General features: G+C 39.3%; 1 protein-coding gene across 1 annotated transcript in view; it reads left to right on the forward strand.

Annotated features, from left to right (window-relative positions):
* The window catches only part of MORC3 (MORC family CW-type zinc finger 3), a 30,692-nt gene extending 4,932 nt beyond the window's left edge, over positions 1 to 25,760 (forward strand). The window contains exons 2-17 of the mRNA XM_074858307.1: positions 172 to 244; positions 3,946 to 4,078; positions 5,202 to 5,416; positions 5,691 to 5,838; positions 8,746 to 8,893; positions 9,847 to 9,978; positions 10,240 to 10,359; positions 10,788 to 10,885; positions 15,173 to 15,277; positions 15,388 to 15,510; positions 15,644 to 15,718; positions 16,556 to 16,598; positions 17,873 to 18,060; positions 18,649 to 19,480; positions 19,938 to 20,101; positions 23,254 to 25,760. Coding sequence (XP_074714408.1) covers positions 172 to 244; positions 3,946 to 4,078; positions 5,202 to 5,416; positions 5,691 to 5,838; positions 8,746 to 8,893; positions 9,847 to 9,978; positions 10,240 to 10,359; positions 10,788 to 10,885; positions 15,173 to 15,277; positions 15,388 to 15,510; positions 15,644 to 15,718; positions 16,556 to 16,598; positions 17,873 to 18,060; positions 18,649 to 19,480; positions 19,938 to 20,101; positions 23,254 to 23,407 — 2,751 coding nt within the window. The 3' untranslated portion in view covers positions 23,408 to 25,760. The remainder of the gene's footprint in view (positions 1 to 171; positions 245 to 3,945; positions 4,079 to 5,201; positions 5,417 to 5,690; positions 5,839 to 8,745; positions 8,894 to 9,846; positions 9,979 to 10,239; positions 10,360 to 10,787; positions 10,886 to 15,172; positions 15,278 to 15,387; positions 15,511 to 15,643; positions 15,719 to 16,555; positions 16,599 to 17,872; positions 18,061 to 18,648; positions 19,481 to 19,937; positions 20,102 to 23,253) is intronic.
* Positions 25,761 to 26,728: the final 968 nt, after the last annotated feature.

Here is a 26,728-nt window from a genome sequence, read left to right on the forward strand (position 1 = left end):
AATGTTCCCTGTAAAAGGTGTTAGTATGCCAATATCTGAAAGTAAATTACAGCCTTTTGGTAGTGTTGTACAAAACAGCTTCATTTAATGTTACTTTATTTAACATACTGTTTTCTGGCTTGGTATCATTGAAAAGCGCAAACTAATGCCATTGTTTGTGGTTTATTTCAGCTTTGTCCAAAGTTCTTGCATACCAACTCTACCAGTCACACCTGGCCTTTCAGTGCAATTGCAGAACTTATAGGTATGTCGATCCATAGTTTGCCTGAGTACTTGATTGTAATAGTTTTTTCTTGTTATAAAACTACCATTCAGAATCTTACAATGTATTTTTTTGGTTCAGTCACATTGACTTTTTCCTTTCTTAACAGCATATATACTACCTGACATCAGTTGCAGGGGCCTTGTAGGATTTGCTGGTTTCTTTTTACTAGTTTATTAAGGTTTCCCAAATATAGAAGACTGTGGGACCAAGTGAATTCCTTCTCTTCTCATCCATCAAATGCAAGTCTACTGCTTTTTGCTGTTCCCAGGCCCAAAGAGTTGTAAGGCTGAGTGCGTGCACATTCCAAAGACGTGCATGCACACTTGCATCCTGTACAGACACAGCTGGCCACAGCCAGATTAGCACAGACAGGAGGACAGTGACTTTGTAAGAACCCGCATAAGCACAAGCAGTGCTCGAAACGTGAACAGCACAAATTGCCTTACCCTATTCCTGCTTCCTGGCTAACCAGGTTTAAAGTTCAGTAGTGGCACGTACGCGTACTCTCACTCACTTATCATGTGTGCTTACACATGTTTCTGGGTGTTTTGCCAAGACCTGGGAGCCCTTCCAGTACCTGTGTCCTGGGCTTTTTACTAGTCTCTGTCTTAGACCTTGGATCTCAACAGTTGCTTGTTTCTTCCAACTTGTTGGCTTGTCCAACTTGAGTTTGCTAGCAGAACAAATGGGTACAGGCACACACTGAGAATAGAGAGCACACTCACACAGGAAATCATTAGAAATAGTGTTTAATAAGAATAGTGTTTACAACAGAGTGGCACAGGGTCCAACCATACAAGCATACTGACTAGCAGCCAGCTTGCACACAATCAGCCTGTGTTATTCCCCCCCTCCCCGCCCATTATACCATTCTTCTCCCATCCACTTTGACCTTTCCCTTTTCTTCAATACTTCCTCAAAACATCCAATGGTAATTTTTGCACATTATCACAATACTCCTCAAACATCCTAATTTTCTTCTTTTGAATTACCAAGTTTCTGGCTGAAGATCTTCAGGGTTATGCTTGAGTGGTTCCTTTTAATGGTCCATCCATCAGTGTCCTAAGAGTTCTGCTCTTTGTTAGTGTCTGTTAGCTGGGCCTTGTGTATCTGTTTAATTTATTAGCTCCTGTTGATCATCTTGCCTTTGATTTTGAATAGCGGTTAAGTGGGTATCTTCAGAGTTGCTTGTTTCCCGAGTTAGGTAATGATTAGCAGACTTTCCTTAACTGGTTCCTCAAAATAAAGGTGTGGTTTGGAAAGACTTGCCAAGCTTACCTCGTAGTTTGCTGCTGCCAAAGGGAGCAACTCTTCTGGTCACGCATTCCTTCACTTCCTGTGCACAAGTTTTGCTATTGCTAATCCAGAAAATTAGCCTAACAAAAGAAAATAGGAACTTTTCAGCTAGATAAGGCCAGAGCTGTCATTAAAGGAGGAAACCAGAACCACATGGCTGCAGGAAGGGCTGGCTGTTTTGGGGGTAACAGTGTGTTAAGTCATTTCAGCTGTTTTATCACCCCATGCCATACTTGTCTGGAATGATGTATATGTGCTGTGCAAGGCATGCAGACTTGTCGTCTTCTTTTGCCTCTGGTTTGTTATATGTGTTGCTTTAACAAAGCTTCAAAAGCATAGTAGCAACATGTTGTAAAGGCTTCAAGTTAGTCATGTTGATTTAAATAAGTTTTGTAATCTTTTGCATGCTGTGGAAGGCTATACCATATACAAAATATCAAATAATGTAACCAGGGTTATATTATGGAGGCCTGACTTTTAGTTTATGCGAATTTACCAAAAACTTTAATGGTCTGTATGCTAAAATTTGCCTTAGGAGCTCTGGTCCCTCCTGCCAACTTTTTGGTGGTTATATTGCTGGCTTCTCCCCTTAGTCCTTAATCAGATTGAATTTAGGTGAACTAATGGTGACGCTTGAGAGAGGATAAATGAGACATCTAAAGAGAATTGGTGAGCTAGCAAATCTGAAGACTTCCACAAATCCTGGCCTTAGAAGAATATTTCCAAACTCTCAATTGTACTTGAAATGTCCTCTTTTGTTGGTGCTGAAATATATTTTATGGACTTTTTCACTGTGGATGCAATTTATACTTTATGCTTATAGAAAGCAAGCTACCAGGCTGTGATTCCTTTTTATAGGCTGCGATGTTGGCTTGAGCTATTTATTTATGGCCCTCAGTTGAACCTGCAAAACAGGCAGTGAAGCAGGGGCACTGCCTCCTGCTGTGCCATCACATCCCACCCCTCCTCCTCCCTGTGCTTTCCCCCCTGACAAACTCCATGAGTAGCACAGTGCTGGGGAAGGGGGGAAAAGAGATGTGAGAAAGTGGTGTTAGGGCAGATGAGGTTTAAACTAGCTTTGCTGCCAAGAAATGTTTGTGGAGCCATGGTTTCCCTTTCACTTGCAGTAACGTATGCTGCAAGCTCTTTCAAATCCTGTAAATAGAAAGTTTAATCTAAAGCATTTTGAACTTCCATTCTGTGAAAGTCATGCCTTCTTAGATTTGAACAACTTTTGCACTAGCAAAATATGTATTTGTGACACTTAGCTCTGTTAATATGGAAGTGATGTGGTGGCAGAGCAGCAACAATTTTTTCACCTAAATCTCCTGCACCTGTAGAGTCAACATTCTATATTTCACAGAACTGTCTGGGATGTGAGGAGCTGGGCTTCAGTTTTTTTGCTTGCTTTTTTTTAATATCTTAAATTTTATTTTCTGAAATTGTGATAGTATTTCAAATCTGATTTCCTAATTAGAAAACCCACAGGCCTGCAGCAGGTAAGATACTGTTGCAGCTGTGTACATTGGTGATGTGTCATTGTCTGCATTGTAGACAATAGCCTAGCCTCCTGAGAGCCAGTCAGAAGAGATGTTTGCATGGCTGGGAGAAAGTAAATACTGATTTTTTTTTTTTTTTTTTTAAAGTAAACAGCTGCTTGGGAGACAGGAAATGAAAGTAGAAACTTGTCTTTGTTTTGTTTTCTATTCTCAAGTTTGAGCCACTCATCTCCACCTAACTTCTTGCCTATATATTACTGTCATCTGTAATAACTGGAAAATTGTGTAATGTTTTCAGGCAAGGTTTGCCAGGTTTTGATGCAGCTGTTTCATTGTAATATTTTGATTTAGTGTTGTCATCTATAAAAAAGATAATGTTTTAGGAGACTTGGGTTTTAGCATAACACTTACTTTATTTAAAAACTATGGTTTCTTACTTCTGTGCAAAAGTTGACTAATATTCAGTGACTTAGCTGAGAAATTTATATCTGTGCCAGCACAAAATTTCTGCAACTATATTAAATACCTAACTGTGGAGCTGAAAAATGTCTGCAATTTTAGAGCTCCATTACTTTAGCATGTGACTCTTCAGGGTCATAGGCCCATTATTAGGGACCTACCTTAAGCTGCCATATTCACCAAATAAACATATGTGCAAGCATAGCACCGTGATAAAGTTAGGAACAGCTATTCCTTATAGCTTGATTGATTATATATGTATTTCTGCTGGCTAAGGCTTTGTTGCCTGCTGCATATGGATTTAAGTAACTTTGGAAGATTTACTATCTGATATCTTCACTGGAATTAAACACTTTATGTTCACACCTAAACTGTTTAATTTTTGATTTTTAGTATCCCACCCTTGTTTGCTTTCTTTCTCTTCAGATAATGCTTATGATCCAGATGTGAGTGCTAAACAGATATGGATAGACAAAACGGTGATAAACGACAATATATGCTTGACGTTCACTGATAATGGAAATGGTATGAACACAGAGAAGCTGCACAAAATGCTAAGGTGGATAACCTCTCTTGCAACTTTTTTCTTGTAAAAATTCCAGCTTCTAGTTCTGTTATTGCTCAGCTTATTCCTTTTTCTTAAATGTACCTGACTAATTTTGTTCATAAACTTAACATTTCTGAAAGTGAGAAATTATGCAAGTGAAACTCTAGAATAGACAGATACTAGTAAAACTTTCACAAAACTTTGTCAGTGTATTTTTTTATCTTGTAATTTCCTTTTATCGTTTCTGTCAACCTTCCCATTTAACTTTCTGTGCAGTGGTTGTGCTGTGTAAACTCTCTGTAGTGCTCTTTAGGGGAGCTAAGGAGAATTTATTTTTTTTTAATTCACGATTGCTTTAGTTTAAGTTAGCAAGCAAGAGGAAAAGGGATGTTTAGTTCAAACCCTTTGGAATGCTGAAAATAGAAGGTATTGAGGGAAACTTAAGGGAATGATATTTATATTGGTGTGGTTTGTCTATTTATCTTTATAGGGTCTGAACTGATCTTTCTGCAACTTTTATTTCTACAGTTAGCAAAGAGCTTGCTGTTCTGTTGCTCTTTTAGTATGAAAGATTGCTCTGCCTGCAGATAAATCTCTGGGTTTAATCTTGAGCAAACTTGAATTCAAACTTGTTATTTTTCTTTGTCTGTTAGATACCATAATTAATAGCTTGCTTGCTAAATTCTGTGTTCCATATACAGTTACCTGGTTTACTTCAGAAGTAATGTGTAGTTGCTAATGGAGAATCTGTAGGTCACGCATTTTCAAGCAAGTAAAGGGGGGAAAAAAAAAGCTTTAGGGGCTTTTCTTAGTATTTATTGTGAAGCCACAGGATAACTATTACAATCCTGTAAAAATGCTTACTGCATAATTCCAGATGGATGGTATTTCTTTTCCATACTTAAAGATGAAACTAAATTTCCCTGAATTCTTGCAGTGTGGTTTTAGCAATGTTACACGGGTAACTTTCAGCATTTGCTTAACTGTACATTAATTGTACCGTAGTCCCTGGTCTCTAAAACGAGAGATTAACTCATTGTGTTTAAGTCTAATTTGGCAAGTCTTGCATGCAGCTTTTGGGTTTTCAAGTTTTATAGGGCTTTTTACACTCTTCTAATGTTTTCCTATGTTTCAGCTTCGGCTTCAGTGAGAAATCTGTGATGAATGGCCGTGTTCCAGTGGGACTGTATGGAAATGGGTTTAAATCGGGGTCCATGCGCCTGGGAAAAGATGCAATAGTCTTCACCAAGAATGGAGAAACCATGAGTGTGGGCCTGTTATCTCAGACTTTCCTTGAAGTCACAAAAGCAGAACATGTCATGGTTCCTATAGTGACATTCGACAACCAACATATCCTTTCAACAACTTCTGAGTGAAAAGTTGTGGGTACGTGCAAAATTTGGATGATAATATCAGTAAAGGAAATCTCCTTTCTAGTCTTATGGATACACTAAATAAATTGTAAAGTCCAAGGAAGGCTATAATTTGTTAAAGCCTTTAAATTTGTAGGAGCTCTTGAGATGTACAATAGGAATCTGTGAAGTCAGTAAAACTGTTGCAGAAGTTTCCTCATCTTCTGAAAGCTTACTTCATTCAAAGTTACACTCCTTAACGTAATGCTTACGGCACATAAGTGATCCAACAGAATCCAAAAACAGCCTGAAGGCCATACTAACACATTCTTTGTTTACTACTGAGGAGAAATTACTGGCAGAGCTAGATGCTATAATAGCAAAAAAAGGAACAAGAATTATCATTTGGAATCTTAGAAGGTAAGATGAAGTCCAGTCTCTTATATCTCTCATTTAGTTTCTGTTACCTTTTGGTGTATGCTAACATGCAAAGTGGGTTTTTTTTGTGGAATAATTCCAAAAGACTGTGGGCAGTTAGCTGTAATGGGGAAACTAGACTCAAACTCGCATGATTGAAGGGCTGTAATGTTGCATGAGAACTGTTACTAATAAGTAACAAAGCAGAGGGAAGGAGAATGTAAAGGCCTTCATATTTTCCTTTGATAAGATACTATTGCTTTTGCCAGAAGGAAAATTGAAATAGATAAATTATAAATTTCAGACTTAAAAATTCTGAATGTGAAAATTCAAACAAAGAGTGTTTGTATGTACAGATAAGTATTACAGACTTTTTAAGTTTGGAGTTGGCAGTATCCTTCTAGAGGGATCTAGACCTTTCTAAACTTCTTGTTTTTTGTAAAATAAAGAAACATCCAAGTAAATAAATACAGTTGTTTGTATTTATCTTATTTATCTACTTGCCTCTGTGGGATAGTTTGGTGTTTTTCTTTTAAAACAGCTGTTGCAGTGGCAGATGGGTGTCATTACTTCCCATGTTCTTTCCCTTGCCTTCACACCTTTGCTGCTGCTTTACTAGCAGGGAACCTGTCTGATGGTCTGTCCAGAAAAGCTTTACCATGCCTTTAACTGTGATGGCACTAATTGGTTGGGAAGATGTTGCCTTGTACTATGTTCTTAAGTGTTTAGCTTATTGTAGTTTAAAATACCTGAAATAACAAGGTATCCACAGGAAGCAGTTTTGAACTGTTTCAGTCCTGTGGATTTGGCAAGGAACTATCTTGGTTTTCGGTTTCTTACCTTTATTGTTGCCCATCAGAAAAAGGGCCAGGGAGAGGCAGAAAAACACACCTGGATGCATATGGCTTAAATGTTACAGGACAAAAAACATCTCAGTTATAGCAGGTGAAAAGTTTGGGGGGTATTTATTTCGTTAATTTCCTGTGAGTATTAGAGCCCTGAATCACTTTTAGCTTAGGAGATTTTAATACAAGAAAGCTGGAGGTAACAAATATATTACTGATTCTGGTTGTTTCCCCTTGCCACCTGCTCCATAAGAAAAACTTCACCTCCTTTACACTTCAGAAACTAATTTGCATTACACAGGTAGACTTTAATTTATTTTTAGGTATGAATATTTTTAGGAGTGTGCATCACTTCCATTGCTTGAGCAAAAAAAAAATACAGTGACCTCAGCTGACTGGGCAGGATAACTTTCATGTCCTGAATTTTGGTGTGTATTCATGGGAAGTTGTGGGAGAGAACACTTTGGGGGGTGTTCATGTTGTTTCTGATATGTTATAATCAAATCTACTTTAAAAAAAAACACAACAGAGCTGTTTCAGTATTAAAAAACTTTATTATTTCTGGGATATTTTTACCAACTTTGATATATCTCAGTGTTGTGCAAACATATTGCAAACATCTGGTGGGTTGTCCAATAAGAAATTGTGATAATTGAGTCAGAAAGCTGTGGTGAGTGTCATTTTTGCACCATTAAAAATCTTAGGACAGCAATTTGTAGGGTTCAGATTTTTACATTTAGAAGTGTGCTGGGTTTGTGTGGTGGGTTTTTGGTAGCTGGGGGGGGGGCTACCACGGTGGCCCTCTGTGAGAAGCTTCTTGAAGCTCCCTTAGCTCCAAGTCAGACCCACATCTGGCCAAGGCTGAGCCAGTCATCAACGGTGTCTGTGCCTCTGTGATAATATATTTAAGAAGTGAAACCTGAAAGGAGGAGTGGGAGTTGTGAGGAGAACACCTATGTGAACACCAAGGTCAGTGGAAGAAAGGAGGAGGAAGGGGGGAAGCGTGTGCCAGTGCACCCCCCTTGCAGTCCGTGGCGAGATGGCAGGGCTGACCCCTGCCACCCATGGAGGTCACTGCTGGAGCAGAGGCCACCCTGTGGCCTGTGGGGGCCCCCACACTGGAGCAGGTGGCTGTGCCCGAAGAAGGCCAGGACTCTGAGGGAAGAAGCAGCCCCCACTGTTGTAGTTCGGCGCTGGGAGGACCACAACCTGTAGGGGTGACCCATACCGGATCATCTCGAGAAGAATGCATCCCGTGGGGAGCACTCATGATGGAGAAAGTCCATGAAGGACTGTCTCCTGCGAGAGAGATGCCATGTGGAGCAGGGGGAAGAATGCAGAAGACTGTTTTCCCCCCCCTCCTCTTTGCAGGAAGAAGTGGCAGACTGACTGCACCCCCCACTCCCTGCCTCTGTGCCAAGGAGGTAGAGATATCGGGAACAAAACTGAGCTGTGAAAGAAAGGAGGGGTGGGGGAAGGTGGGTGTTTTTTTTTTTTAAGATGTGGTAACGCTTCTCACTGTCCCATTCTGTCTGTTAAGTGTTGGGTTTTGTTAGTGTTTGAATTAGCAATGTGCTTTTCTTCCCCTAACGAGTCTGTCCTCTGCTTGTGGCCATAATGGGTGAGCCACCTCTCACTGTCCTCATCTCCATTCCTGAGCCTTTTGATTCATTTTCTCCTTCCCCGCGCTGGAGGGGGAAGGGGTGAGTGAAGGGCTGGGTGGCGCTCAGTTGCCCACTGGGCAAAAACCAGGACAAAAAGTAATGCATGTGTCTTGGTCTATCCAGAATTTAAAGCTGATACTGACTGCTTTTATTTTTGAAGTGTGACCTGTTTAGAATTAAGTTGGAATTCGTGAGTGCTATCACTTCTCTTGTACTCCTTGGATATCAGAAAGGAACTGGTAAACTTTGTTTATGTGAATTCTAGTAAATCTGTGAGGAAAACCAGCATGGCTGTTGCATCTTTGTGATACCTGATGGGTCTACCACAATATCTTTATCTTGTGTTGGCTTTTTCTTCCCCCATAATTAGGTTTGGTTTTTTTAAAAATCTTATTTCACAGAGATAAAAATGAAAAAACAGAGTTTGACTTTGACAAGGATAAATATGACATCAGAATTCCAGAAGACTTAGATGAAACAGGCAAAAGGGGATATAAAAAACAGGAGAGACTGGACCAGATTGTTCCAGAAAGTGACTATTCACTTCGAGTATGTATAACTTTTTAATTTGTTTATTTTTGGAAGCTGAAGGGTGTATGTTTTTGTTTTAATATAATGTGCTATACTGCAGAAGGATTGATGGTGGGGAGGATGAATGTCAGAATTTAAATGTTAGGCCAATATGTCAACATTAATTTTAAAAATTGAAAGTGGAATGTATTTGTGAACTTGTGTGACCATTTGCTGTTTATTGAGAAGAAAATTACTGGGTTTTATGTAGTCTTGCAAATAACTTTTCCTGTTAAATGCAGCCACCAGTATCCACTAAGGAGGAAGAAGGAAATGCAATCAGTAGTTTCAGAAATTAAATAGGCATGTGTGTGGTTGTCAGAGTAAACATTTCATTGTAGTGCAGGTATACATGCATATAGTACTGATGCTACGCCCATGGGGATCTTTTAAAACAGATGGGTTTCGGTTGGCAAAGTGTCATTTCTAGGTTTCAAAAAAAGGTAAAGGAATTGGGAAGCAGCAAATTAAATGCAAATTAAAATTCATAGATCTATACTTTCATAAGAAGATTGCATAGCAATTGTCAAGCTATGATAGTATGCAGTCGTTTAGAACAAAGTTAACACACTTGCTTTTGTTATTTTGAAGTTTGTAGTAGAGTTTTGAAGCTCTCAATGGGGGATAAGAAGAGAGGCTTGTGTGTTTGAGACCGCTTAGTGGTGAAACTGCATCTTCAGACACCTGATTAACTTGTCATATTCACAAAAGTTGTTTCTCAATTGCTGTTCATTTAATTTGTGATATATGTATGCTTATTATGCACACCTGCATTTCCTATTTTTCTGGATTCAAGTTGGAAAAAAAACACGTTTCATAAAATTTAATTAAAACTTGTGTTTGTCTTCCTAAACATAATGTATATTGTGCAATGCTCATATCTTGAGGTTTTGGGATTTTTTTAATAACAGGAGTTACTGTATGTTTTGTAGGCTTATTGCAGTATTTTGTATCTGAAGCCAACAATGCAGATCATTCTGCGAGGACAAAAAGTGAAAACACAGCTGGTTTCCAAAAGCCTTGCCTTCATTGAACATGATATATATAGGCCAAAATTTTTGAATGTATCCTTTGCTAATATTTACATCACTACACGATGAATTTATTGATGTGAATTTTCATGTAAGCTGTCTGGATTCTTCAAGATATGTTGCAGTTATACTCGTGTGATTAAATTTTTTTTTTGTGAAGAAGTACTGAAGGAATTATATTAATATAAAAAAGAAGAAAGTTCCAGGACCCAGTTTAGTAACTATTTTTTCAAAGTAACTGTATTTTTGTGTTACATGAGATTAACCAGATTTTTCCTTAATATCTGGTAAAAGGCTAAAGCAGTAAGAATTACTTTTGGATTTAACTGCAGAAACAAAGATCATTATGGGATAATGATGTACCATAAAAACAGACTCATCAAAGCTTATGAAAGAGTTGGCTGTCAGTTAAAGGTAAGAAATTAAAGCTCAAAAATATTTTAACATCTTTAGAAATCATTGTCACTCCAGTGCTGATTTTAAAAAAGAATATGGATGGAAACTAGGATATTGATGTATCCTATATAAAACCCCCTTTTTTTAGTTTGTGCGGCAGTTAAAAATTGTTTTAAATTGTATGCAGTTGTTTTAATGTTTGTTTTTGAAACTAAGCTTGATACGCAAAACACGGGTTTGGGCATATCTTTTAGCACAAAGAGGGATGGAACAGAGGATTGTTTTATTTAGGGGGTTTGTGTTGAGAGTTTCTTTTTGGAGAGGAGTTGTAAGCCAGAAAATTGTTCTTATCTAGTATATATGGCTTATAATTAGCTCTGACAAACTCTTGCAGTATTGCCATAGAATATATATTGTTTTTCCTGATAGATCTTATTTTCTTACAGGCGAACAACATGGGTGTTGGTGTAATTGGGATTATTGAATGCAACTTCCTAAAACCAACTCATAACAAACAAGATTTTGACTACACAAACGAATACAGGTAAGTGTATATTTTTATGTAGACTTTCTGTCAAATAGCATTGCTCACTGTGAAATGCTTGACAATAAAAGGCTGCTTCTTTTCTAAGTAGTAAGAATTAAAGCTTATGTTCCACGGTTAAACTGCATGACTGTTCTGAACAGTAGGGGTGGGATGTTTACATCTGCATTGGTCATACTCTAGACTTCACTGACTGCACAATGAATGCAGTATCCTACACGTCATTTTAAAGCAAGTGCCCTAAAAGTGATTGGTTGCAGTTCTGCCCCTCACTGATTGTAAAATGAGTACAAAATAACTCGCTGAGATGTGAATATTTGTATGGCACACTAAAACTGTGATACATGAATCCCACACTATTAACTTTTTTCATAACAATTTTTGTTTGGGCTTTTTTGGAAAAGCTTTGTTGGATATTTTTGAGCCCTTCTTTTCAACTTCTTCCCTAAGAGTGGACTTGAATGCCCTCGAATCCTCTGCTACCTGATAGAGCATTTTTAATACCTGACATCCTGAAAGTAGCAGTGATTTGAGACATTGCTTTGTTTCAGTTTTTATTTCTAACTCAGGGTTGCCACTTTTTCACATATCTGCATCCATCCCATCAATCAGTATCTAGTGTGATATTTCCTGTAGTTAAACTGTGAATCAGATTGGGAATCTAATTCTGATTTTCAGAGATGATAATTGTTTTTAAGGCAAGTGAATTTCCTAGTCTGTTTACACTGCTTTGCTATGAATCAGTTGTGTTAGCATTGTGGAAGGAGGCATGTAGCGGATGAAAGGCTAGAGGGGGATGAGTTACCTAAGCAATTTGCAGGCTGAGGTGGAAAAACCGTCCAGGAAAAATTACAATACAAACCTTGAGAATTATGCCATTCTGTATTACTTTATTTCCTTTTGTGATGACAAGGCTGTTTTCTGTGCTGCTTCGTGTTAAGGGGTGTTAGGAGTGGCCACCTCCTCCAGCAGCTCTGTCCCAGGACTCCCTTCTGCCCGACCCGGGGACCCAGGCTTTCTGCCCAGGCTGAGGGACGTGACTGCCAGCCTCCAGTTTGCAGGTTCAACCAGTAGCAAAGCTGAGCACGTGTCCCAGGGGCACAGACCCAGGACACTGACATGACTGGTTACACAGACTGCCACAGACAGGGTGCACCCGCGTACAGGACTCTCATAAAGTGTAGACAGCCAAGTCCTCTTCCTCCTTGTTGGCTGGCAGAGATAGAAGCTCACTAGTGAAGACACACGTGACACTAGGTTTACAAGTGCACATACATTTGTGGATCCCCTGGGTACTGGCACGGCCTCTCTTGTCGTCTTGGTACCCCTGCCTGGATCCCAGGCCCTCTTACCTGCCTCACAGGTCCCCTACGTGTGGGCTAGTGCAGCTTCATGCAAACATGCGCACTCTCACACTCGTACCACAGACACTCCATATTCGCAAGTCCCCCTGGGTATACCAGCACAAACCCTTGCCTGCCTGATACCCCTGCCCCAGACCTGCGGCCTGCTATTCACTGCTGAGTCTACTTTGGAGTTTGCTAGGAAATAACATGTGCACGCTCCATGCACACCAGGACACCGGCACTGGGGAAGATGCAGACACTTGTTCCCCCATCAGCAGCCAGCACCAGGCACCCACAGTCCTGCTCCAGCTGCCAGCACCAAGCCCCTCACTCATGCTGGTCCACCCCAGGAGCTGGTTTTTGGGAGACACCATTCCTGCCTCAGTTGGTGGCAGCTGTTAACACCCACTTGCTCCAGTAGCTCACACCACACATCCTGTCTTGACTCCAGGATCTGGCACCAAATCCACTCTCACACGCAGAGCTCTCACCAGTAGCTAGCACTTAGTCATTGCCATACACATACACATGGGATAGAGAGTGAGATTATGTAGGGAGTTAAGAAATTATTAAATAAGAAGATAGAAGAAGATAGGACAGACTGCAGTGATCGGGCACAGGGCTCAGCCAGACAACTGTACTGACCAAACCTGTTTTACATGCAGCCAGCTCCCTTTGTACCCTTTTGTATCTAACCCCCTCTTTGTTCTTCCCTGCTTCCCGCTTTCCCAGGCACCTTGCCTCATCCATTGGCACAGTTCCACTGACCCCCTCCAAACATCTTGGACCCTCAGTTTTGCATCCTTATCAGTTGCAAAATCCTAGTTTGCCTGCAGTTTCTTGATAGCCCATCAATTAGTGTGACTGACCAGGTTTGTTTCTGATTATTGTCTTTAACACTAATTGGTCAGGTTTTATGACTCTCTGTGTTTGTCTTCCTCCCTTTCCTTATCCTCCCAACTGAAAAAATAAACCTTCTCACGCTCCATGTCTCCTTACCAATTAGTGTGACTGACCAGGTTTGTTGTTATCGCTACCTCCCTTGTCAGTCAGGTTTGTCTCTATGTTCTTGTTTATGGCTTCTTTGACCACATGCCTTTAAAGGAGTAGGCACTTTCCTTCTCTGCCCTAACCCTTACTTTCAGTGTAGACTTAGAAATTCAGGGTATTGACTTGCAAACATAGGTGGGGTAAACTTTGGCAGGAGAAGTCATTACCTTTTTCAAGCTGCATGTTTTGCCCTTCAGCCAGTTATGGTTCAGCTTCCACTGGCAACCTGAACTGTTCACAGTGTCTTTCCTGAATTGCTGATTTATACGCAGCTCTGCATATAAAGATAACCCAGAAACCACACCAGAGTGCTATAATAAACAGAGCTGTTAATTGCAACAATTGAGAGGCTATAGCAAGATAGATCTGGTTGTTCCTGCTGTTGAAACAGCACTCCTTGGGAGGAGAAGCAGCAAGCCTGATAGCTGCTACGCCACTACAGTTCAATCTACCTGTGTCTTTAAATGGTACCTGCAGTTTGTCCTGCTCTTTGCAGTGATACTGCCAGCTTTAAGCAGTTCCCCTGTTTCTACCACCATGGTGCTAGCAAAACCATTAATGAGAACACATGGTAAAGCAGATAAGGGAATCAGTCAGAGTGGAAGGTAGCTCATGTTTAGTTCTTTTAATAGAGATGTTCCCTGAACCATTTCCTGTGCAGTGGCACTAACAGTTCCCTTAGCAGTGGGAAAAGAACTAGGAATGCCATAGGATAGTCATTTGTGTGGACCAAGGTTTACACTATGTTCCCACAGGCTGGCACAGTGAGCACTGAATGCTTTTTACTTGTTCCTTTTTAAAAACACTTGTAAAATGGGCACAGAGGTACTACACTCGACAGATCTTTTATAAAGGTTTTTCTGCAACGAGTGCTACAGTTTTCAAAAGGTAACTTTCCAGCCCAAAACAGAAACGTAAAACTGATGCTGTATTTTCATTAGTGTAAGCTGACCTCCCTTCTTCCCTCTCCAGAAGAGAGATGTGATCCCATACATGCATTGCTGCCCATTTCTGCCCTTGTGGTACTTCATTTCTTTGGCACAGAAATTAATGACTTGGGTTCAGAGGTGATCTCGATCAAAACTCTCTAGGTCAAACTAGTTCACAGCACAAACATTTGTTAGTTCAAGGGACAGGGTGGTGTAGGCATTACAATAAGCCAGGCAGGGAGGGACTGACTTTCAGGCTCTGGTTACCCAGCCACTTTACTCTGATGTAAATTCAGCATGCTGACAAGAGGCAGTCTTACCTCTCCCTCTCCTGTAGGGCTTGTTGTTGTTCTTCCACACCACTCCCTCCTGTGTGTGACAGCTCTAGTAGTCATTGAGCTGCACGATGATCCCTGATCAGGAATCTAATCCAGCTAAAAATTAACCTAGAGTAAGACTAGCCTGCTCTTCTTAGCAGCGTGTAGACTTTATACTACGTTAAAGTGATCATACGTTTGCAATCTCCATGTTAGTATTGTTGTATGTCAATGTAGAGTAGTCATGAACCTGCAGTTAATGGATGTACAGAAACATCAGCCAAATACACAGCTAGGTACTGGTTTGACGGAAGTGGGTTTGTACTAGTTTCTTCTATGATTGAGGTTGAACTGGTGAGGTAGCTTCAGGGCTTGCACTGTACATTCATAGTGCTTCTGAATTGAACACTCTTGATTTCAATCTTTGTGCTCCAACTCGTATTTCCAGTAATTTCTTTGCTGACGAATGTGGCTTCACACAATTGCTAATTTCTAGGGTTTTCCAAAAATAAAAAACTTAGTGTTGTGCAAGTAGAAATATTAGAGTGGTTCATATGTCTGTTCTTTCACTGTAGTTTATAAAGGTTCTTTTTCTGCTAGGATTTTACTATTTAAGGTGGTCTTTCAAAAAAACTTTCTTTTTAGACTTACAATAGCAGCATTAGGAGAAAAGCTTAATGATTACTGGAATGAAATGAAAACGAAGAAGAATGAAGAATATCCATTAGCTTTGCCAGTTGAGGAGATACAGTGAGTATCACTTCTAAATAGAAGAATTTTACATACTGTTATTACCGTTTTACACTCAGTCATGAAAATGAGTTTTTCATGTGAAAGTTCTGATATTTTTCCCATTACAGAAAACAGCCTGATCAGACATGGGTACAATGTGATGCATGTCTGAAATGGCGGAAGCTGCCAGATGGAATAGAGCACTTGCCAGAAAAGTGGTACTGCTCACTGAACCCTGACCCACAATTCCGGTAAAATTAGATTTCGATGAATATCTAAATACTGCTTTTAGTTCTTATTTTATCACCTGTTACAAACATGGATATTAAGATCTTTCTGTTGCCTTTTTGTTTTGTTTTTTTTTTTTCCCCCTGCTTAACTCAGGAATTGTAATGTGCCAGAAGAACCAGAAGACGATGACTTAATACATCCTACATATGAGAAAACTTACAAGAAAAAGTGAGTACTAGAGACTTTCTTACAAGTGTCTCAACACTAGAAAAGGAATGTGAAAAGTAAATGCCCTTTTCTCTCACCTATGGTATAATTCCAACTCTTCTGGGAACATATCCAGCCGGAAAATAGTGCCTTGAAATCAAAACTTGATCGTAGCAGTGAATAGATGAATAGCACTGTCCTTTTCTCTGTTATTAGCATGTTGGCATTACATTCAAGTTTCTCATTTTGACTTAATACCCGTTTTGCCCTCCTAAATCAAAATTAGGAACATCATAACAAAAGGGGCCTCTCTCATTTAATAATTATTGAGGAGAGCGGTGCAGCAGTTGGTGTTCAAGTACAGCTGTTTCACAGTAGCAAGCAGTGTGAGGATAGTTTGGGATGTTAGAGAAGCAAGCTACTAGGACTGTTAGGAGACCTTCTCTAGGTAACTTATTCTCACAGTCCACGTTGAAGCAGCTGAATACCTCGATACATTTATTTAAGTATAGGAGGATTCTTAGCTAAGGTGTATGGAAAAAAATCGATGTGGGTAATCTTAACTAATGCTGGCTAGCATACTAGAAGTGGGAGTTTGGGTTTTTTTCAGTTTTTAAAAATAAATCTTAATCTGAGAACTTGTTTGAAGTAAAGCTAACTTTAAGCTATACTAGCTTCTGAGTTCATGCAGAAAATTTCCATTCAATAAACCAGAATATGTTCATTAGAACTTAATTGTATCTAGCTGATATAAGGAGTAATGTGTTTGCCTTTAGATTTTGAGACTGTTTTGGTTTATAATGAATTAACATTTTGAATCTAAGCTCTTAATTTTTTTATTTCCTTGCTGCTGTGCAGAGACAAGGAAAAACTGAAGAAACGACTAGAGTACAGCCACCAGGTAACTCTTGAAGTTGATAGGAAACTGAGCTTGGTAGCAGAGTTGTTCTTGGTGGCAACAGTACTATGCAGTTTGATCGAACAGGCCAGGCTCTGAGTTAGAGTTCGCTTTAGCTGGTGGCCAACTGGTTCGACATCCTGTTTTGTTTTGATGGCTGAACAGGTTATGCTCACTATTAGTAAACCAAAAATCGCCCATCTTTGCTGTCCAGTGATGGAAAATACACCATTGCTTTCTATGTAATACTTAAGAGTTTGAGGGACAAAGCCCTCCCACAAAATAGTACTAGAAAATATGTCAGTCGCTCATACCTGTTTTTATGGCATGACATCTAATTATTGAAAGTAGATTTGTTGTAGAGCGATGCAATGAGGATATGAAAGTAAAGATGCCCGTAAAACTGAGGCAGGGGGTGGGGATGGACAGACTTGCAGTAGCTGCACTTTTGCAAGGAGGCATTCAAATTCAGATCCAGATCAATGTGGCTGAGTGATCTGAATGTGTAGATTGTAACTCAGAATCTAATTTCCCAAGTGTGATATAGCTTAAGTTGCTCTCAAAGTAAAGGGCCAACCTAGGATCACTCTATTTCTAAAGAGATTTTGCATTTGCTGTTTTAACCTATATACTTCATTGTATTAATTTTTCATCCATTACCCAAGTACAAAAGTAATTCTAGAAGTATTATTCATTTTAGACAAAGTGGCTAAATTATGAGCAGCTTTAACAGAGATGGCGCTCTCATACTTTGTGTATGATGGTCAGACTTCAGACAGAGATACAGCTTGGGAAAAGCTCTTGCCTGAGATTCTACACAGTTCTTTAAAATAGCTGCATTTAGAGAAAGACTTGTAAGATCAGAAAGCTGCTTTCTGAGAACAATAAATCTGTGCATGGAGAGGAGTGTGCAGCTGGTGCAGAGCATTCAGAGAGTCCTATGAGAAATCTGCCAGAAGCCTGTAATTGCAATATAGAACTTTCTAGTATGTTGTGTGTCTTCAGCCAACATGAAGGAAATATTTCATGTGCATCAGTAGGGTTTGGGAGGGCTTGTGTGATCATTAAGTTAAGAAAACTGGAGTTTGCAACGTGGAGTCTACTTAGCCTTTCTTATTGCAAAATACTGAGCCTTGGTTCAAGGAGGTCCTTGTACGATACGTAAGAAATGTCGGTCAGAATTCTAGGCGTTGGCAGATAGGATAACTGCTTAAACCTATTCTGAAAAATCTACTAATGTCTGTTTCTTTTCATTCTTAACTAATATTATCTTGTAGATCAATAATGAAATGTTTTTAAAAACACCTGTTTCTTCAAGTAAAGACTTCAAAACATTCTCAGCTGTGAGTGGAAAGGAAGCTGTTCCAAGATCACTTTTAGCAGAAACATCAAATGCTTCTGTCAAAAGACCTCTGCTTATTTTAAATAGATCAGTATCTTCACCTCATTCTGATTCTGATAACAGGTTAGTGAACCTGTACAAAGTAGATACCTGTTTATTTCTAAAATTAATAACTTGTTAATGAAAATGATGTGTTGGGTGTAGTCCCATCTTCAGGTTATAGCTGCCAAAATTCATATGTTGCTTCTTGGAGCATAGGAAGTAGCAGGTTGATTAAAGGTACCTAGAAACCTTGTGAATTACAAAAGTGAATGCAGCAAAAGATACTGTGTGCTGGCAAGGAAAATTGCTTAGTGGTTTGCCTGTTTAGGAAAAGCCTGTATTGTGTTAACCGCATTCCGCAGTATGTTTTCCTTAACCTCTGTTGGTTAAGGAACAGGTGTGGGGCACTGTTCCCGCAAATGCTGAGTCTGTTTCAAAATAATGTGTGAAGGTAATAATTTAGTGTGTGGATGTTAGCCCCTTGGTTTTTACAGGAAAAGGATTTTACTCGGGTTGCACATCTTAAAATACTATGGAGGGAGACATCCCTTTCTAGTTATTGAGTGGTAGTTTTTAATAGTACTTACAGAAACACTAAACGTAGTTTGAAACAAATGACTTCGTAGTATTTGAGCAATACAATAATGAGTTTAATATTTTGCTTCTCAGTCTTAAACGGAAGACACTTAGTTGCTTGACACCTGTGTCTTTAAAGACACCTCGATTAAATGACAAAACATTCAACAACCATGATGATGATGATGACGAAGATGTCATTATTTTAGAGGAGAGCAGTACTCCAAAGCCTTCAGCAGATTCTGATGTTCCTGTAGTAAAAACTGAATGTATTAATTTGGATCAAGAGGACAAGCAGGAAGAAAACTGTGATGTCGGAGAACCTCGCAGTGCAGCTACTTCAGAATCAAGAAGTGAACAGTTGACCTCAGCCACACAGACAGAGCTCCCAAACTTGGTTGTTAAAAAGGAAGAGGTGGAAGATGACACTGATATTCAAGTTCCCGGGGCAGAGATGGAAACTAAACAACACAGCGTTAATGGCGTTTCTGAAACATCTGTAGATCTTGGAAATGAACTGAAAAATCAGCTGCAATTATTAAATAAAGAAAAAGAAATGTACCAAAACAAATGTGAAGTATTAACCAAACATGTAGAAACACTGGAACAGAGGATTTTAGAAATGAATAATAAGTGTGTAAAAAAAGAAATGTGCCATCAGTCAACTGAGACAGTTTCTTCATTTGAAGAAGAAAACATTCATGAAAGAAGTTTGGCAGAAGTGACCATTCTCTATGAACAGGCCTTAGAAGAAATAGCAAAACTAAAGGAACAATGCAGTACCCTGCAGAACTTAAAAACTGAATGCAACAAGTGTGCTGATGGCGAAAATAAGAGTGAAGTAGATGAAATTGCTGTGCAGCTGGATGATGTTTTCAGGCAACTGGACAAGTGCAGCATTGAGAGAGACAGATACAAAAGTGAGGTATGTTTGTTAAGTTAACAACTAATTAACAATTAGATTACTTCTTTAATGGGTGTTTCATAGCAGTTCTAGTACACAATGTGTTGTATATATAGTTCAGTCCACTAACTAATCAAGCCACCTAAAAGGAGGAAGAAATACTAAATTAGCCTAGGAGTTTCTGGGTTTTTGCTTCCATAGATAGAAATAAGCAAACTTGAGAGACACTGCAAGGCTCTGAGTGGCTCTGACTGCAAGATGAGAGACTGAGCAGGCTTAGAGGGAGCACACATACAGTGGTTCAGCTGACAGCTGGCTATTTTAAAGCAGTTTGTTTAGGTTGTCATAGCTTAAAATCGAACTGAAATGTTAATTAAAAGCAGTCAAAGTTAAATGATTTAAATTTGTGTAAGTTGTCTTTATTTTAATCCACCACAATTTTATTTGATACATAAAACTATTTTTATTTACTTGCCAGATTGAACTGCTAGAAGTGGAAAAAAGTCAAATTGCCTGTCAATGTGAAGAACTCAAAGCAGAAATCGCACAGTTAAAAGCTTCAATTCCAGAAGCAGTAGCACGTGCAAATGATTCTACCACCAGTAATGTAGAAGACTCTGTAAATTTTTCTGATGGAGAAAGGTATCAATTTTGTTCTTTCTAGCAAAATTTTGGCTGGCTGATTGTATCTGAAGCATGTTGATGAAGGTCATGTCTGATAATCATATAATAAAATGTGATTTTTTTTGAATTCTTTTCTACTGACTCTTGTGACTCCTAACTAAGTAACATTTTCCTTTATCAAGTAAGTTATTTAATTTTTTTTATTATTTAGGTATTTGTGAGAGCAGGATTGGCCACTGCACAATAGAATGCCATACTGACACTTCTTAAAATATCAAAAATGTTATATAATTTCTAGACACGACTTGCAGAACAAGGAGAGAGAAAGGAGGCAGGAAAGAGAGTGATCATTAGCTTATGCTGTGTAGATGAACTGCACTTCTGCATTCTATTTCTCTTTCTTGGATCAGTAGTACTCTACTGAAAAGAGTTTGCGTTTGGTTTTGAAAGTTACCTTTCCTTTAAAAGCTTCTTGCTGCGGACCCATCCTATGGAACTAGGTTGTGTCCAGAGTGTATCTTTGAACTAAATGAGGATTTAAACTTACAAATAGAGAGCTTGCAGCTCTCAGTTAATCGAAATAGCAGACACAGAAAAAAAGTACACATACCAGATGGAAGCAAGAATGAGCAGTCCAGCGGGAGTATAGGCACACTGCCTGGGTTTGTAGGATGGAATTGAAGGCCAGAGCTCAGCTGGAGGTTAAACTGGCAAGGCCTGTGAAGAGCAACCAGAAGGGCTTCTGTAAGCACAGCAGCAACAACAGGAGAACCAAGAAAAAAGTGGGCCTGCTGCTCAGTGGGACAGGTGCTTAGTAGCAAAGGACATGAGGTGCATGAGGCACAAATTACTGAGGTACCCAGTATCATCTTTACCTTGATTTTCACTGGTAAAGGTCTGCCCTCTGGCCGCACAGGTCTCTGAGCCAAGTAGTAATCTTAGGGAGTGAAACATTACCTGTAATAAAAGGTGACTGAATGAAGGGACCATTTAAGCAAATTCAACATACGCAAGCCCACGGGACCAGATGAGATGCATCAGAGGGAGCTGGCCGGTTGATGGAGAGTTGACCTTGCAATGGTATCTCCAAAAGATTGAGGCAGTCCTGATGTTCCTGATGCCTGGAAAAGGGCATGCCCATATTTAGGACAGACAGAACTACAGGCTGGCAGTGTAGCCTCAGTCCCTGGGAAGACCATGAAGCAAATCTACCTGGAAGCCACCTGAAGCGCCATGATAGTCAAGGTGATTAGGAACAACCAGCATAGACTTACTGAAGGCAAATCCTGCCTTCGCAGCCTCACTGCCGTTTACAATGAGATGAGTAACTCTGTGGACCTTCATTTTAGCAAAACTTCAATGTGGGCTGCTGTAATACCATGATAGTGAAGTTTGTGAAGTATGGTTTGGATAGGTGGACTAGAAGGTGGGTTGTAAAATTGGCCAGACTGCTGAGCTCATGGATCAAAATCGAAGCCAGTGATGGTTAAGGTCTTCATTAATGGCCTAGGTGACAGAGCAAAATTAACTTTGTAGATTCACGATGACATCGAATTGGAGGGAATCACTAGTACTCTGGAGGGTAGGGCTCTTGAGGGACCCTGACAAATTGGAAGAATGGGCTGAAAGAAACCTGGAAATTCTACAAAGGCAACTGCAAAGTTCTGCACCTGTGTTGGAAATACCCCATGCAGCTGAACAAGCTGAAAACTACTCATAGGAAAGCAGCTTGGAAGAAGATGGCCTGTGATGCTGGTGGACTAAAAGTTGAATGTGAGTCAGCAGTGCACTCTTGTGGTGGGAGAACCCAGTGCCTACTGGGCTGTATTGGCAAGAGTTCAGCCAGCAGTTTTGAGAGAAATCAGTCTTCCCTACTATTGGGCATTATGAAACATGGAGTATTGTGTCCAGTTTTGGACTCTCCAGTGTATGAATGACACTGGCATATTGGAGCAAGTCTACTGAAGGGCCACCAAGATGGGTAGGGGCCTGGAGCATCTGATATAGAAGGGAAAGCTGAAGGAAATCCCCTTACAAAGAGTGGGTTACCTTGAAATCCTTTTGCTCTCTGCTGCTGCCTAATGAGAGGGTGTAGAAAAGATGGAGCCAGTCTCTTCTCATGAGCACAGCGATTGGATGAGAGGCAATAGACACAAGTTGCAATAAGGGAAATTCTGTTTAAATATTAGAGGAAAAAAATGTGTTCACAGCAAGGGTAGTCAAACCCTGAAACCCAGGGACATTGTGGAATCTCCATCTTCAGAGATTTTCAAAACACAAGAAGGTCCTAAGCAACCTGACCTGAGTTAGCCCTGCTTTGAATGTGTGTTGGGCGGGCAGGGGACAATGGACTGGATGATTTCCAGAGACCCCCTTCAATATAATTTTTTTCTGTGGTTAAATCTCCCCTTTATCTGTCAGCGTTTCATTTTCTTACAGCATCTGACGTGCTAGCAAATACATGCAGGACTTCTAAGTAACTTCCACGAGTCCTGTTGGATATGATGGCACTGTGAAGACTGGCTACTGAAGATGATAAAGGAACTGATGGTAGAAATAAATGCTCAAGAGAAGGGATGGGTGATTTGGAAATAATTCGATCAGGAAGGGGATCCAGGAAAGAAAGCAAAAGGAGGAGGCATAGCATTTTCCCTGTACTATAACTGTTACCTTCTTTTCTCTTTGTATCTTAAAGCCTTTGGACAAATTACTCTTTCTTGCCTTTTCTTCTCTCTTCTTTTTCCCTTTTGTTCCCACAGACGGTAGCAGTTTGTGCTTCTAAAAGTGTTGGGGCTTAATATTGTTTTGAGAAATAAAAAGGTGTTGTCAGATAAAGAATTTTGCCAGTGCTTATTTGCTAACTAAAAGCATTCAGAAATATTTCTGATCTGTTTTGGGAAAGGCAGAATTCAGTTTAGCCCTTAGTATTTGTTTGAAACTAAGGGAATATACACCTTCAAAATTAGAAGGTCAGAGGCTCAGCCTTGAAAAACTGGTAGATTATGAAGTTATCTTGATGCAGCTTTAACTGCACCAGTTTTTTGTTGGTTTATGGAGGTCATGTATGGAGCCTTTCCAGTATAGAGTAGTAGTCCAGCTTTGTTAAATAAAGTACTGTATATTTAAATGTAAAACTTCATCTAATCGTATCTAATTTAATTTCTTCACAGCCTGAAACTACGCTCTCTTCGAGTGAATGTTGGACAACTTCTGGCTACAATCATGCCTGATCTAGACTTGCAGCAAGTAAATTATGATATTGATGTAGTAGATGAAATTTTAGGACAAGTTGTAGAACAAATGCATGAAATCAGTAGTACTTAATATCTTAAGATTTTAGCAGACTCTTACTTGATCTTCCATTATAACCTTTGAGTAGGTTCAAAAATGTATATACTGCTTCTTCACTTTATATATTTGACATAGTTTGATCAATAAGTGTATATACTCTACACGTTTAGGTGTTCCCACAGATGCAGTGGGTGTTATCTTCACTTCCTCTTAAAGGAACACTGTCAATATTGACCAACCCTGATGTACTTAATTAAGGATTTTGCTTTTAAAATGTATTTGTAATTAAATTTGCAAATATTTTTATTATTAGGAATCTTAATACTTTTCTACAAAAGCTTTTTTTGTTGACTTTTGATCTTATATAAGCATTAATACTTGTAATTACTTCCTCTTCTAAAATCTAAGTAGTGGAATATATTCAAAATGCAGAGAAGAACCTTCCTTGATTTCCTTCTCAGAACAAACTTTAGTAGTGTTGTTGTATACTACAGTATTGTTTCATTGCTATCAGCAAACTTGTATGTTGCATTAATAGGATAGAAATGTAACTAGTAGATTAAAATTTTGGCCATATGGGTAATATTTGTGTTTTACTACCAAAAGAAGAAAAACTCTTTTAAGGGTTTTATCCTGGAAACTGATGATCTTTTACTCCCTCTTGGTTGTTTTTTTTGTCACTAAAGAACATTATCTGTACATAGTTTTGCAGCATAAACATCTTCTAGGCTAGGATATTTCAGCCTTTTCAGTGATGGAAACTACATGCCTGTTGGTATCCTGCCCTTGCTACTTGACTGTTGTTTCTTATGTCCAAGAACCTGTCTGTATTTTAGCGCAGTAAGAGGGATCTTCAGTTCTACTCAACAGTTCCCATTTGAACACAGCAGTGCTGGTTTACAAGTCCAGGTATGTGCCAGTACACGGCTTCAGTGGTCAGATTTCACACACAGCTCTTTACTTTTTTCCAAGTCAAAGGCATCCGGTGGAATGAGAAAGGTCCTGGTGGACCATTGGAGCGAACAAGCTGGGATGGTATATCCAAAGCAAACCTCTGCTCTGCATCAAACACCACCTCTTGAGACCTGAAGGCCTTTTTTCAGGGAAGCGCAGTGCTGAGCAGGATCAGCGTAGAGGTTCCGTGATGCATACAAATGCTTATATACATAATCTCAAAAAACCAAATCGTTGCTGTATTAAACATATAGTCTGCCTTGGAATCTTCCAGACTGAGATGCGAGGGTGGTGAGATTCATCTCTGAAACTTACCTTCCTGTCAGAATGTACCATGCTGAGTATGAATGAGTCAGACTACTAAGTCCTTGATTAACTAGTTGAATGGAAGTACTTTGAAAAGGAGGCGTGTTTGCTTATCTGTGGTGTTAACTACTACAGAGCAAGCTAAAGCTGAAAATGTTCAAATATAACTTTATGCTATCTTAAAGTTTAGACATCTTTTATTATAGGCAAGACAGGGGAGCCCTGCTTTTCCCTGCTCTTTTTTTGGGGGGGGAGAGGGGGGAGTGGATGTTTTATAGTGACTCTTAAGCCACTGGTTCTGTGCTCTAATGCTCATGCAAAAACTTCCTGGAAGAAATGGTACCGAGAGAAATTGTTGTTACAGTGATGACAGTATTCTCAGCCAATTGCATGCTTTTCTTTTGAAGTCATCAGGAGTGAGAAGAGAGGTGGCAAAGATGGCAAATCCACCTTTTACTCTGGGGTGGTATTTGTCATCCAAACAGTCATCAAGAAAAATGGTTCTTGCTTTTAAAAAATCATGAAATAGCATTCAATATGTTCATTCCTAGAAAGTGTCTTTTTTTTATAAAGCCAGCATTTTTGGCTTTTGCACTGCTACTGTCCTGATTTAATTAGATGATGCTCCTTTTAGTTGTAGTTCAGTCAGTTTCTTTCGATGGACAGAATTTCAGTTTTAGGATGCTATCTATTCTAGTATGCCAATAAGGGTAATGCAATACTGTTGTACTTTGTAATGGATAAATTGAATGTTTGATTTTTGAAGAGGTGGCTGTAATATAACTGTATGACTTTTAAAAAGTTTATATTTTCCATTTATTGTTGTGTAGTTTTCCATTTCTTAATCATTATTTATTATGTTTCATCAGACTCTGTAGTTGAATTTCTTATGGACAACTGGCAAAATATAGCATATGTCTATATTAAAAATGGCAAATTTACCCTGTACATTTACACTTTGGAGAACAGTGAACTAATGGAAATGGTTTTTATTTACTTGTTAAAATGTATTTTTTGTAAAAAATAAAAATAAACAAAATATAAATCTGAGTTTGCTGGATCAAAACTTGTATGTGATCAAATGCAATGTTTTTGTTTATAAATAAATACTATGCAGAATGGCTAATGTTTCTGGCTTATTTTAAGTATTTGGTCTTAAAAGAAAGCTGGCTCAGTCTGGTTTTGAGCAGAAGACGTGGCAGACCAAGCATGCCCTCAGACCGGGTAGGCATCCTGTAAGCCCCAGACCAGCTGGCTGGCCGTGCTTCTTCAGACGGTTGGTTTCATACGGGGAATTCTGCAACCCAATTACAAGACTGTTACTATAATAGGATTTGGGACAAAACTGTTTTTCAAGGCCTTGTTAGAGAGCTGTTGTCCTTGTGGTGTTCTGGCAGAAGGGACAGGAATGCAAAGGCAAGAGTTAGGGCGATGGGACCACCTACGGGCGGCAAGCTCTTGGATCAGATCAGATCAGTTCTTCTTGTGAAAACTAGCCCTTAGGCTACTCGATCGGTTCCCCAGGATGACAGGCTCAAGTTTTCAGATATTTTTGGGGCTGAGACAGACTGTTCTTCCCTGACCAGTACTTCATTGTCCAATAGAGATGACAAAGAGATGGCAGTGTTACTGATTTGTTATTAATTTGAACTGATTTTAATGATTTTTGGTGATTTTTATTTAAATAAGGAATGATTAGGCCCAATCAATTAAATGGAATTTTACAGGAGTATCAGTTTTATAATAGAAAAAGATAGTTGTGTAATGGTTTAAGTAGCCATAGAAACAGTGTATTAGAGTAACCATACAACCAGTCGTGCTGCTACAAAGTCCTTGTCCCAGGCTAAGGCAGTGTAGGTCTGTAATAATCTTTAACCAGATTTCTATTGAAAGAGTAAGATTCATGACCAGGTACTATTGTTAGGCTGTTTGGTAAGGACAATTTATTGACTTGTTGACCAGGATGTTCTAAAGGATACATTGTGTAGGGAGCTTGAGGCATGTTAAAATTGTAATGTGAGCAAAAGTCCTTGAGACAAGGACATTGGAGGGTCTTTCTTTTGAGTCGGTGGTCCGTGGTACTCATAAAAGCAG

This window comes from Strix uralensis, chromosome 2 (assembly GCF_047716275.1).
Source record: "Strix uralensis isolate ZFMK-TIS-50842 chromosome 2, bStrUra1, whole genome shotgun sequence".
Lineage (NCBI taxonomy): Eukaryota > Metazoa > Chordata > Aves > Strigiformes > Strigidae > Strix > Strix uralensis.